This window comes from Stegodyphus dumicola, chromosome 7 (genome assembly GCF_044657685.1).
Source record: "Stegodyphus dumicola isolate Sdum_Otavi_A_Nest chromosome 7, ASM4465768v1".
Classification (NCBI taxonomy): domain Eukaryota; kingdom Metazoa; phylum Arthropoda; class Arachnida; order Araneae; family Eresidae; genus Stegodyphus; species Stegodyphus dumicola.
Genome location: NC_140774.1, coordinates 103,037,506 through 103,051,744, shown reverse-complemented (window position 1 = coordinate 103,051,744; position 14,239 = coordinate 103,037,506). Strand labels below are relative to the sequence as shown.

At 32.4% G+C, this 14,239-nt stretch overlaps 1 protein-coding gene across 1 annotated transcript in view; it reads right to left on the bottom strand.

Moving 5' to 3' along the window:
• LOC118194967 (degenerin unc-8-like) overlaps nucleotides 1-14,239 on the bottom strand; it is a 194,026-nt gene that overhangs the window by 116,804 nt on the left and 62,983 nt on the right. The window contains exons 5-6 of the mRNA XM_085821410.1: nucleotides 11,056-11,272; nucleotides 5,897-6,015 (exon numbers count right to left, since the gene is read on the bottom strand). Of these exons, the coding sequence (XP_085677536.1) occupies nucleotides 5,897-6,015; nucleotides 11,056-11,272 (336 nt within the window). The remainder of the gene's footprint in view (nucleotides 1-5,896; nucleotides 6,016-11,055; nucleotides 11,273-14,239) is intronic.

Here is a 14,239-nt window from a genome sequence, read left to right as displayed (position 1 = left end):
TTATCCACCGCCAACATCGTTACCTGAACTTGCCACCGTTTTGCAGGAAGAATGGTATAATATTCCCTTGGCAAACATTCAGTAACTGTATTTATCCATTCCGAGAAGACTGCAAGCTGTTTTGGATGCCAACGGGTTTCCTACACCATATTAAGCGAAGAAACATGTTTTTTAACGGTGTTTCCATATTTTTGTCCAACCCCTGTATCTTTCTGTGATTTGAACGGGCCGAAAGTACTAGAAATATCTCGGCGGCCGAGTGTAACCTATAACAGATAGGAGAGAGCATCAGGATTTTAGTTGCAGTTGTTAGTTCAGAGTGAGTTTGGTGTACTGAGATATCTCCAGGTTATCCTTGCTCTTTAGAACTGCTTTGCGCTGCGTTGTGTTTAACGTTCCTAGTAAGCGTAATTACTGATTTTACTCTGTGACACTGTAAACATCTGTACGAGTATTTCTGTAGAAAGTTCCAGAGCTCTGAAGTGCTTCTTTTTATAAAGTAAATTTTATAAGCCTTGTAATTAGACTATTTGGAAGCAGGAATGAAATGAAAAATGTGCAGTGCCCTCCCCAGGACTCGAACCTGGACCTCTCGAATACGCGCCGAGTGTGTTACCGTTACACCACGGAGGTATACAGAAAAAAGGGAGAAAATACCATATATACCTTTTAAAGGGCGACTGGTAATTAGGGTCCCTAGTCGCCAAATCCTGGTGCTGAAGAATCATCATCCACCAGCTTTTAGTTCGGGCGCCACTCTAGTGTCATTAGGTTATTTGGAAGCAGGAGTACGTGAAAAATGTGCAATGCCCTCGCCGAGACTCAAAGCTCTCTAATACGCGCCGAGTGTGCTACCGTAACACCACGAAAGCATGCAGAAAGAAGGGAGAAAATACCTTATAACCTATCATCGGATCTGTGTGCATTCAGTCTGTTACGACCCCATAGCACACAACGTCATTCAACTATGCAGCATGAGCTTGGAGACTAACGACAAATAGTAAAACTTAATTTTCGGAGAGAAGAAGAGAGGAAACTTGATTAAAATTTAAACTTTAATTTATATATTTATACAATTTATACACAGCTATAATTTATATCTCTACAAATGTATAAGCCCTGTAGGTTTGTCGTCATATCTTGTGTGACGTGAGCCATTTCAGAGAAAATGAATAAACGGGCAATAAATGAAATGTTTGAAAATGTTTTTGAAACGAGCAAAATGAAAAAGGAGGAGCACAATTTAAAGTAATTATTTTTACTTCCAAAAATGTAAGCAAACAAGAATGCTAACATGAGACCAAAGTATTGAAGGCAAAATAATGATGCTCTTTCATCTTCAAAGTAATGATGCTCTTTAAAAGCTGAGTTGATGTCTTTACTTTGGCAGATTGGGAAACTGAAATCAGGAATTTTATTGTTTGCGTTTTAGAAGCCGAAGGAGGATTTTCATTTTGTAGACAAACGTATGATTACTTTAGCATTTTTAATCAAAATTTCCGATGTAAATTTCCAAGTTTTCATTTGAATGCTACTGAAGAAGAAAGAACTATTTCAATAATATTTTTCGTTTTCTTCTGCTTTCTTCTTTAAACTTTTCCTGGACATTATTTCTCATTGTTTGGGAAAGGATGTAAATCGCATTTTATATTGTCTGGATAGATTACTAAAATGCAGTTTAGATTAGCCATCATGTTCTAAATATCCATCAGCAAATACTAAACCGAAAATATCTGGACTTCAAAATTTTCAGGATGTGGTGTCAACTAGTTTGAACGTTTAGGAGAGAATTTTGTATATCCAGATTAAGAACCAATCCGGATACTGAAATATTTGGAATGATTCCTTCTTTTTCTTACAGGCCAGATAAGGACTTTCTTTCTGACTTTAAGTTTTCCATAGCACTTTTAAGTAAGTATATAAAAAAGAATAATTTTTGTAATAAATTGCTGAATGCCGTATGTTTCTTTATGAAATAGCTGCACTAGGAGTGAAAAAAAGTATTTCAGTTGATCAAAAACTCAGAGAATCAGCTTTGAGCGTTTATTTACAAATTTGTAAATAAATCTACCGAAAAATGTACGGAAAGCTTCCACACGTCAGGCCCCACTGGTGGTTAAGACCGCTGAATATTGGTAGTTTGACATGCTTTGGGTTTCAGCTCAGGCGCACAGGTTATCTGCACGCTTGGTTTTTCCAATGTGTAATGTGAATAGGAGGCAGTTTTCCTCAGAACGTCCTCCATTTCTTTCACTTAGGCAGATAGCCCTCTTATTAGAACATAATCTAACCTAACCACTATGTCAGTTCTCTCGCCAGTAGTATAAACCACTGACAGACAAAATCAGAAGAAACATTTCCGGAGCAATAGAGCAAATCATGTCAATTAGTAAGAATACGATTAAAGATGCACGTTTTACAATTTAGCTTAAGCTACAAATTAACTATTTGAACAGAATGATAAAACTAGGAGAAAAGAGGTTTCAGTTAATATACTTTTATTATCATTTAAGTTAAAAAAGTATTCATTTTTTTTCATTTGTTTGTCTAAAGATGAATTGTACTAGAAGTGACTTGAGTACAGGCGGCGTCCAGAGTGCAAAAGCAAATAGTTCTTTCTTGGAATCAGTAAATGATGCATCAAGGTACAGTGAAAAAGATAAAGCATTTAGAGTTATTTAAGTTGTTATATCTTGCTTGAAATTCTTTCTAAATCCGTTTATGTTTCTATATTTAACTATGAACAGCCAATAAAGTTTTTTTTTATCAAATTTCTTTTCGTTAAAAATACTGTATCCTTTCGTTAAAAATACTGTACTACTTATCCTATTTTTCTAGTTCGATAGAATAAACTACACGTTTTTACACACTTTACGAAAAATAATAATTTGACATTATCTTTTTATGCTTATAGAACTTCATCTTTATTAACAACTTGTCATTTTACCTTTACAGCTGCTTCTATTTTCGTCGGCTTCTAAGAGAACTTAAGTTAATTAACACATATAAGCACAGAATTCCTGATTTTAAGAGGGAGATTTTGGCAACAACCGCTGAATTCAATACTACGTTTGCCTAGCTTCTAAATATATTTGAATTGGCTTTGCTAGCCACACTTCGTGGCGTAATTCGAGCGCCCGAGTCAAAACGTATATATACTTTAACTGCTTACGTTTTGCTTAAACATTTTTGTTAATCTCGCAAGCAGTGGACGGTTTTGTTGTTATACGAGCTGTGTAAATTTGTTAGATTGGAGAACTAATGAAAAGTTTGTTTAAAATCATTTTCTGGATTCGGTGTTATTTCATTGGAAGATCAAAATGAAGCAATGAACCGCCTGATTTTCTGCATGGACCTACAGAAACGTTCAGAGGAGGTAGGTTCTGTACACTGACGTAATTATGTACACCAAAGTGAATTATATATTGTGTATGCCTGGTGATAGTTTAGACACTGCAAGTTAGAGGAATGCCGGTAAGTCCGATCGAAGGTTTCGGTTATATCATAGATGCGATCTTTAATTCAACCAGCCATCAGTTCTGAGTTCAGCAATAAGTTTTGTGAGAAATCTGAAAAATTACCAGCTAGTGAGTAAACGAAGGATTTTCTGACAAAGCCTTTTGATTGTATAGAAATACATCTTGAAAGACCGCTCATTGAGTTGGTTCAAAGGCATCGGGACAGGTTTTCTAAATAAACCTGGCAACGAGTCGAACACGTTTGATATTTTTAAACTGTTCAACTAATTTTATAGCAAGTGATATGGATCGAATAAAGTTGGAGTTATTTAAAGACTATCTTGTCGTGAGTGAATAATTGATGGCGTTTGTACTGCGGAAAGTTGAAATAATAAAGTAATCGTACGGACGAAAGCAAGAATCTGATATCATGTAGGTAATAATGGAGTTTTCAATCGCAATTATAAGACTTCGTCGAATTGAGAAATGCCGGTATTCTGAATTATTCCATTTACCTGTGAAATACAAACTCTCTAGGCCGGTCGAAAATATCTGCACGCGAGAATATGGTAATAGATTCATTAGTAGCTACGGTAATAGATTTGACAGAAGTGTCGGAGTTTCAGAGATAAAACTGGGAATAAATACAAACAAAGTGACTGGTCTAATAAAGCGAAGTGGCTGAACAGGTTGGTGTAAGAAGGAAATTTTTGGAAAGAGAAAAGCTGGCCTTAAAAACAGGACGAAAGAGTTGCTGAGATTATTTATCCCAGGATTATAAAAAGGTCTCTGAAATGTAGCTGGGCGCAGTGCTGTTAAAAATGTAGAGTTGCCTAATATAGAAGCATTTTTGAACGGCATACCAATAGAAGGGTTATTGGATACAGGGGCTCAGAGTAGGATTTTATTTTTATTTTATTACATATTCCGTCATTAGCCAGTGCATGGAAAGGGGAAAATGCCCTCGGGGGCCCTATTTATGGGAAAACCTGCTCGTATCCTTGTTACACATGGGGTACATCACCACGAAAACGCCCATAGAGCCAGCCCCTTCGCCGAGACTAGAACCCTGGAAAAACTAGCAGTTTTCAGTAGTTTTTACTACTCGGCCGCTGGTGAGCCACACAGAAGGATTTGGCGTAGAAATTTTATAGGATATGTTTTAGGATGTACAGATTGCATGAAGTTGTAGGGACGAAACTCACAATGGCGCAGGGTCTGTATTGTGAGTGCAAAGGCAATGTGACATTAAGTGCACAAATTTAGAATGAAATGCATCTCGTTTTGCTTCAGGTCAGTAATTTGCAGGCGAATGTTATTGTGGTTTTGGACCTTTTGGAACGCGAATTTAACTCAAAGACGGTTGCGGTTTAAGATGAGAGGAATGCTAGAAAATAAGATGGAACCCGCAACTCTGGACCTGCAAAACCTGCTGTCCGAAAAAAAAAAAAGAAAGATCTAGAAGCTGTTAGGCACTTTTTCAGTGTTGTTCGATTAATCTCCGGAGTTAAAACACGTAGCTATACATGAGATACAGGGATAATCCATGAGATAGAGTAAAGCACTACTTTTATGATAAAGGTTAGGTTCCGTTCATGCTCACGTTTTAAAAGGTTAAAATGCTTTCAAAAATTAAAAATACAATAATAAACTAATCAATATCTGAAACATTAGTTTTTAATTATGTACTCTGCAGAGAAATGGTACTTTCTAGTATGTATTAATGCTCTAATATGTATTAATACTCGTATTTACAGTTCTATAGGTGAATTTCATTTACTGCTCGTAAAATTAGATAACAGAACAATGTTAGAATTACAAAGATATTACTTAAAATTCTATCGATTTCAAGGGCGATTGACACAGAACAAACCCAATGAAAGCGAAACGAATAGCCAATTAAACAGGTAAATGCATAAATAAGCAACCTTTTGCTCCTGAAGACGAGGGTTCTACATCATTCGTACCTCTATAAAGATTTCATATTTTTTAAATGATAAAATTTTAAGGAATTTCTAATATATAAATCCCTTTTTTAGAAATCGTTTTTAGTTTTGCTTGTTCGTATTTCAGCTGTAAACACTTATTTTATTTTGGAAACTAAAATGTTCTTCTAAAAATATAATTATACAGGAATAACGCAAAATACTTTATGAGATTAGAAAATAATATTTGAAATGTATACATGAGCACAGAAAGCTGTTTCAAAAGGCAGTGAAAAGAATTGTTAGTACTGAATTCTAAAAATAATAAAACTCTTTGCTAAAAAAGTTAACTACCGAGATGTAATTATGATCTTTGATATAAATCAATATTATCTTTGATATAAATCAAGACTTGATTTTGCGAATCATACACTAAATTGATGTCGAATACAATGACTATTTTTTTGATAAGCCTTTGAGTGTAAGGAAATGAAAAAATGAAAAAATGCATACCATGTTCTCTTCCAGCTTGTTTAGCAACTTTTACCTCGGGCTTTTTCTCATTTTCTTTACCTACGTAATTGAACATGTAACATTTGCCATACGTAGGGCTGTATAAAGTCAGTAAATGCCTGAAATCAAAGAAAATATAAATAATTTTTTTATTTACTCTAATAAGTAAAATATGATAAGTAAAAACACTTTCGTATACCTTTCATTGTATAATTTTAAGGACTAGACATATGAAGTATATTATGATGTATATTATAGTTGTCTTTAAACATATCAATTGAACAAAGGGAATTATTTCTCCCTGAAAATACAAAATTTCGCCTTAAGATAATCTTCAGATCTCAAACTAACACAAAAGTGTTTAATTTAATTAAGTGTTAAACTACTATTAAAAGGTAAAGGTCAAGTATTATAAAATAAATTCAATTAATGTACTCAAACTTTAAAAATTAAATACCCTGTCTTACATGCAATGTTTGAAAATTTGCAACTTAATTTTTAATGTTAATACTAAAAGACTTTTCAGTACAATTTACTCTCCTTTGCATGTGTTTAAGAAATTAATGTTATTTACCTCTAAGATAAGTATTTTAATAAAATATTTAATGATAAACTGAAATATTTATCTTGAATTGTTTAAGTTGGATCTTCCAGTTTGTGCTATTGTGATTTCGGCCTTGAGAAAAGCGTCTTCAACTTTTTGATTGCCCTTTCCTTAGTTATGCAAGAAATTCATTTGAATTTAAATTGAAATTAATTGGCCATCGAAATTTCCTGCATTTGTTTCTCGGCCTTCGGCCTACCTTGCTTTTAATGATAATATTGACTTCTATTTTAAATTTTGTAAATGATTTTCTTTGTATTTTTTAATAATATGCGTTTTATTTATTTGTATTATTTAAAGCTAATTTGTTTCCCATCACTTACATTTCGTAAGTATCGTTTAATACTTTGTGGTGCAAGAGGAAAATCTTTTACTTCCATGTAGTGCGTAAACGAAGTCCTGTATTTGCGAAAGGTTTCGGGTAGCATATTTAAACCAAAATATCTGAAATCCATTTGAATGATTTCTTACGTACGGACAGAATAAATGGGTCTCTTCCAAAACGAATTGTAAAATGGCTTCAGAAGAAATGCTTTTCGTTACGTCTGTACTTACGTATGTATTTCGCATAACTCCGAAACGATTCGCCGTAGAATGTTGAAATTTTGTACCTAGAACTACTATAAGATCCAGATGTGCATCTCCCCTTTACGTAGCAATCGAGCGCACCAAACGTATATCTAAATGTATAAATATATATAAGAGCAGAGAGAGAGATTCCCACCCTGTCATCCGTCTCGGTGAGCTCAGTATTTTTATTCTCATATGTTGGTAAATTGCTTTAAAAATTTAAAAATGGTTTAAAAGTGATTGAATTGTGTTGTTTGTATGTTCCAGTTAAAGGTTTTGGATTCAGTTTCTGCATGCAATAATTGTAGAATTATCAGCAATTTATGGTGCTAAGACTAATGAGACGGCCGTTTGTTTACATTTGAAACAGCTGGATAGCCAATTAAGTCAGTTGGTGCACCAGCTTCCGCGCCGTTTCGTACAGTGAGTTTCAATTTCGCGCACCAAAGTTTTTTTTACCAAAGTTTAAGTTTCAATTTCGCGCACCGGAAATTTGGCCTTTTTGCCGGTTGGCCGAATTGCCTGTTTTAGCGTACAAACCTCTTTAGGCTCTAGATATAGGTGGACGTGGTGCTATACCGATTAAACTTTTGGTAAAGGGACAGTGCCCACGTCCTCCGTTGCTTATCGCTTTAGCGTACAAACTTTGATTTGAATTCTAAAAATTTTCTTTTAAACTGTTTTTAGCTACATGTTTTTTATTTTACGATTTTTAATGAAAATATTTTGAGTTTTTATGTATTTTTGGCTAGCCGCGAGGTGAGAACGGAACTGATTGAATGAGAGTATATCTCTAATGAAATTCGAGAACATAGGTAAAATGAAGTGCAGCAAAATATGTGCGAAGTTTAATAGGTCGTACAACGAAGTTATCTGTTGTCCACATCGGACTTTTTTTTCAATAATAATAATAATAACAATAATAATAATGATAATCATAAATAAAAACTGAATCGTTAAATTATGTAGCTAGTTATTGCCTTTTAAAGAGGAAAACCTAATTATATGAAGTGCTTCTGAAATGAGTAATTAGCAATCTATTAAGTGGTGAATATTGTTTTCTGTTATTAAAAGTACCAAGAAAGTATTTTCATAACTAGTACTTCAGACAAACTTAGGATTGCAACCTGTGATTTGATATTTCTGACTGAACGCTTCTCAACCATGGGATAAAAACAAAAAAAATTAAGACATACAGGTTAATTAAAGCCATAATTATTTTTTTTAAATTAAATAATATATTACTGGTCCCGGATTCTTCTACAAAAGGATAGTTTCTTCATTAATCGCTGAAAACTTGCACAAAAATGCTTTCAATGCTTTGAAATTAAATTTTGTGTTAACAGATATAAATAGAAAAGTCCGAAAACTAGTTATTCAATGATTAATTTCCATGAAAATTTTTGTAAGATTAATTTCGATTTTTTTTAATTACTGAAATTCAAGAAAAAATCTTCAATTATCAGTCTTTTCAAAACAAAGGTAGTTTCGTCTTATTAAATTAATCATATTATAATGCTAAAGAAAGGTTTTGTGGGGAATTCTAGCCTATAGTTGACGCTGATACCTTATATATATAATTTTAATGTTAGTGTAGCTAAGATGTATTGTTGTCCTTCATTATATCGAGCCAATAAATGATTAATATCTAAAATAATCTTCAATTACTGTCTAAGAAGCTCATCAGATTAAGAACAAGGTTAGAACTCGTACAGTTACTACTATTTAATTAACCAGTTATTTTATAACTTGAGGATTAACTGTAGCATATTCTGTCAGTTTTCTCACCAGAATATAAATTATTTAGAGAGTGTTTAAGCTGAGACTTTGATATTGTAAGATAGAGCTGCTTCTTCTTCCTTTTGTTGTACATTACGTTAGTTCTGCCAGCTCTCTTAAGTTATGAGTATATTTATTCGGGTTTGCGTTATTGCTACTGACATTTAAATTTGATACGCCGGTTAGTTTTGAGCCAGCTTAACTTAAAACTTAATTATGTAGTCTTTGACTACTAGCCTACATTTTAAACTGGAATTTAATTGTTTTTTTATTTGCATCGTCAGGAGTTGTAGTTGGATTGGTTAGCACAAGAGCGTGCAGTTATGTTCAAAGTTTACATTAAAATAAAATTGCTTATTTAAAACATTTTTAAGCCTTTGTAGTTAATTTCAGACACAGCGATAATTCGCTTTTTGTATGTTAAGATTTTAGATTGATTTAACTCCGACCTACAGCAAAACCCTATAAGCATTCATTTCTATTTGAACTGATTGTCGATTGAACCTTGTGTTTTAATTTCTAATGTAACAAAAATTAGAAACACTTAATTTTGATTGAGTTGAATTAAATTGAATTTGAATTAAATTAGTAAAGCCTCTTTAATTATTTATTTTAATTTCTTAGTGAAATTTTTAGGCTTCCAATACGTTTAGTATTAACAACGCAAATATTCATTGCAGTGTTTTATATTTTATTATAATTGAAACTGAAAAAAAATTCCATAAGAGGAAGTTTGGAATTAGATCTTAGGGAGTTGTTCTATTCCCTCTCCTTTTCATAGTTTTTAACAGAAAATTCTCGAATTAAGCATACTAAGCGTATAAACTAAGTGTGTTAGCATACTGACAGTTTTATTTATATTGTTATTACAGCAAAGCATGCAATGAAATCTGTTTGGGTTATAAAAAAACGTCTGAATTGGAAAACTGCACGTACCGTGATTCCCCCAAAATAAGAGAAGGTAGTGTATTAATTTTTTGCCCCAAAAGAAGTTCAGAATTTATTTTCAGGCTATTTCTTACTTTTCATAAGCAGCAATTTACACCCATTCATTTATAGCAATCTACAGTTCTTCTTATATTCAAGAAGCTATATTTATTCATAATGCTCCAAACTTATAATTCTGACCTTGATACATTTGTTCAGTTATTCATAAATAATTTTCTATATTTCGAATTCTGATGCGAATTTCTAGCGGTTTCATTTTCCGTAGAATCACTTGCCTTAATGTCGAGTGTCTAGCAATATAGCTCTCCTTGCATGAGCATTGCGTTCCCCTGTTACCAGCCCACAGAGATGTCAATAGCTTAATCACAATCTTGTAGCGTGTTCAAAACCGCAACTACTGGTATTACTTGTCATTTCTTTCATCACGAATTTCGAGCTTCGAGCGGTATGCATCACCACATGAACATGCAGCTCGATAACATGCATTTTGCCTAGAGGCTGAGGTTAAAATGGGGCATCTAACTCAAAGGGGGGGAATACAGAGAATGATTTTTGACTTCCTTTTGTTTCCAAACTTCATTTCTCTGCGCAGCTCCATTGAAAAAATTCCTATCGGTGAGCTCCATTTTTGTGTAGTGATGTATGCGTTCAAAATTCGCTCTAGGAATGGCAAATATTGTAACATATTACTGTATCGTAACAACATAATGTAACATATAGGCGAGCCAATTCCGCATAAGTATTTTTTTAGAAAATCTGCTTATTTGGTTGCCGTCTACTTGCTCTTACATTTTTAACGGGTATTTTTAACTGTATAAACATGAACTGATGGAAATATATTACACACAGGATCCATTTGAAATTCAAAAATCCATGATGCTTGTGCAAATGGTTTACAAGAAAGACAAACTTTAAGTGCAGTATACATCGTGAATCACTGGTGGGAAAGTAAGCAAGAAACAAAGTGCTAAATACTTCCCCTTTCTAACTAAAGTTTAATTTAACTTTTACTGCAAATTCGCATTATAATTAACATATAATTTTAACTGTCAGAAATTTCGTATCCCAAAGAATAATGCTATGTTTGCCCTTCGTATTAACGTTTTTCAAACAGCAATTTTTTAGGTGAAAATATATTTACTTTTGATTTCACAGTTTGGGAAAAATTATTCCAAATCAAAATTGTTATTGTTATTTCGAACAGGAAATATGTGTATTTTTGTGTAAATAGTGTATTAATAACAACTTTGGTACGAACTCGCAACGCTCCGGACCGTAACTACAGGAAAGAATGAAACTGTCTGCTGGAGATCCGTAGTTATCAACAACTGAAACTGAAGGGACGAAGAATCGTTCCACATCTTTTACGTCGTCTGTTCTTGAGCTTCTCAGCTTCTTCAAAAGTTCTGTAATTTGTTGCGTAGTTTTCAGCATGGATAGAGCTTCTAGAAAATCTTTTGGCAATTGCTTGGCCTCTAGAGAGAGAAAAAGGAAGCAAAATCATGATCATCCGATATCCTGTTTTATAAGAAGTAAAAGGAAAAATATAGTGCATGTTAGAAATTAGTTTTATTACTGTCGTTACTGATACAATATTGATATTATACGTATAGTACAGTTAAAAGTACAGGATACAATAATGCCAATATGGGCATTATTGTACCCTGTTTCATCTCAGCTATATTGCTGAGAATATTAAGTGCAACTTATAGGATATTTAATATTAACCAAATAATTATTATGATTTAAAACTTTACTATAAATTCTGATTTCCATAACCCTCAGCAGGATGCAAATTAGATCGAAAATTATTTAAATCGAGGATGCAAAGTTGATTTCACAAGGATGCAAATTGAAATTCAAAGTTATTTAAGATTTTAGACACAGCGCTCCTGGCAGCGACGCAGTTTATGTTCTATCTAGAAGATCTAGCAATGTATTCCAGATTTAACCATCCTGTTAGTCGACATTAATACGCGCCATTTAAAATATTGAGACAGGCTAATGCAAGCCAAATGTGTGTAAACTCCGACTATGATACCTTAAATTTGAAATATCAGCTTTGTTATTTTATACACCTGCAAGTGGAGGACTTTATTGAAACACAAATTGTGTTTATATTCATTTAAAGAGTTGATTAGAAGGTTATTTATACTTAGGTAAGATTTTTACTATTTAAACTCATGTAGGAATTTTTCATAGTACTTCAGCGGAGAGACAATACGCTTTGCAGTGTAATAGGGTCTAAAGGACTTTGGACTAATTTTTCACCGGGATCTTATAAACTAAAAGATTAATACTAATAAAGAAACCACAAAACTATCTTATTAGAGCAATTAAATAATCTGTAACTGATTTCAAAGTATTAAGTTGTTGCGCTTGATGGAGTGCATATTTTCATGTCCTTCAACATTCATCTCAGTGCGTTGCTTACCTGTTGTATAGTTTTGTACAGTGCATTCAGCATCAAAATAGGGATCATGACAGGAACAGAATATCGAATTCTGAAATCTCGCGAATCGTATAAAAAGCACTTTCGAGGTGCATTTTTCGTTATTCGAATCTTTCGAATCCTAGCCTAAAATCCCATAAAAACCTTATTTATAAACTTGAGAAGATTAGTTTCATTAACGTTCAGTATAAGGACTTATAAAAAATAAAATGTGACTGTTCTGATTTCAGATAACTGTTCGACGTTAGTCTAAATGCACATTCATCTCATATCCAATAAAATGTTTCGCTATTCTACCTGAATCATATCTATTTATAATCCCTACGGATAAATCATATTAAACTTTAAAAAGCCCTTTCGCGCGACTAATAAAAACCTGAAAAATTTCAGGATTTTAAATGTTTCTTCTTCTTATCTCTATAAGAATGTTTCTAGCGATTCGAGACTCTAGAGATATGAGAAGTTTTGAAGATTCGGATTTAAGAAAATTTAGAATTCTTCCCATCTTTGATTATATTTTATCAATGCTAATATTTTAGGTGGAAAACGATTGATTTCAATACATTAATTTAAATAAGCATTAAATATGTCTATATTTTATTGCACCAATTTTGTAATATAGCGTTGTGTAGAGGTTTTGTACAAGAGGAATGTATTAGTAAATAGTGTCCGATAACCATTTATCAAAGATCACAACCATTCGAATATTCAATAATAATGATAGAGCTAATTACCTGATATGAAGTGGAATCTAATTCGAAGAATTCATTCCCGTTTATATCGGATAACTGGTATTATACTGTGTTTCTGTTTAAAAATTACAAAGTTTTGAATAAAATGTAATATAGCACAGATAAGAATTCCTAATAAGTTTTATATAAATTTTACAATTTACAATAAAACTATGTTACAAAGACAAAGAAGTTCACATTGGTTTCACTTTGAAGTCTTTGTTAATATTTCAACTAACTAAAACTGCTGTTTCTCATATTTGCAAACAGAAAATACGGGTCGCTCTTTAAGATCAAATTTGTAGCAGTTCTACTTTCTTAAAGAATTTTTATTTTCAAATATAAATTGTTTACGAATGCTTCTATATAAGATCCTTCAATTTATTAAAAAGTAATTATTAACATCCAAGTCTTTATATGATAAAATGTATGGCAGTGGAATCATTTATAGAAATAAATCATGCAATTAGCCAGCAGAAAATATGAACAAATCAGTACTATCTGTTAAGACTCTTTCTAAAAATGTTATACGAAAACTATTCTAGCACATTTAAAGAAGTAAAATTCTAATTAAATCAGAGTTAAACAAAATGAAACATTAGCGTAATTCTTGAATCTCTTCCTGAAATATAACTTCGCTTTCAGTTTGTCCGTAGTAATAAACTGAATGGAATATATAAAAACAGATAAAACGGAAAATATATTATTCGTTAATGTAAAAATGTAATGACACAGACATGTAAAGCTCGAAACATTAAAAATATCTCAAGTCTTTAAAGTTAATTTTTATTTTATTTGATGCACTGAATTAGAAAAAAGCACTATTTTTCTTTAACATGCAAAGTATGTTTTTATTTTAAGAGCAAAATTATTTTATGAGACATTCAAAGAGTTTTATTTACAAACGTAGAAATAAACGAGACATTCAAAATGCTTTCTGACATTTAAAAGCTAATATCATGCCGTTGCTTTCCTTTCAAGTCTTTTTTAAACCTTTTTAATTTTGGACGTTTGAAGGAAGATCTTTTCAAAGTACCGTGTAAATTAATTTACAATCGTTTTGATGTTATATTGCATCTCTGTTATGATCTGCGACCAATTTTTTAATGTTTTTGCGAAATCTTTCATTCAGTTTTTGCCTTACAGACTCACAGTTTGAAGGAAAAGATACTTAATGGGAATACAGGAAATAATTTGAAATATCCAAATTTTTTAAGTTTATTAGCATATTTTTTAGAAAACCTTCTAGTTTAAGGTCA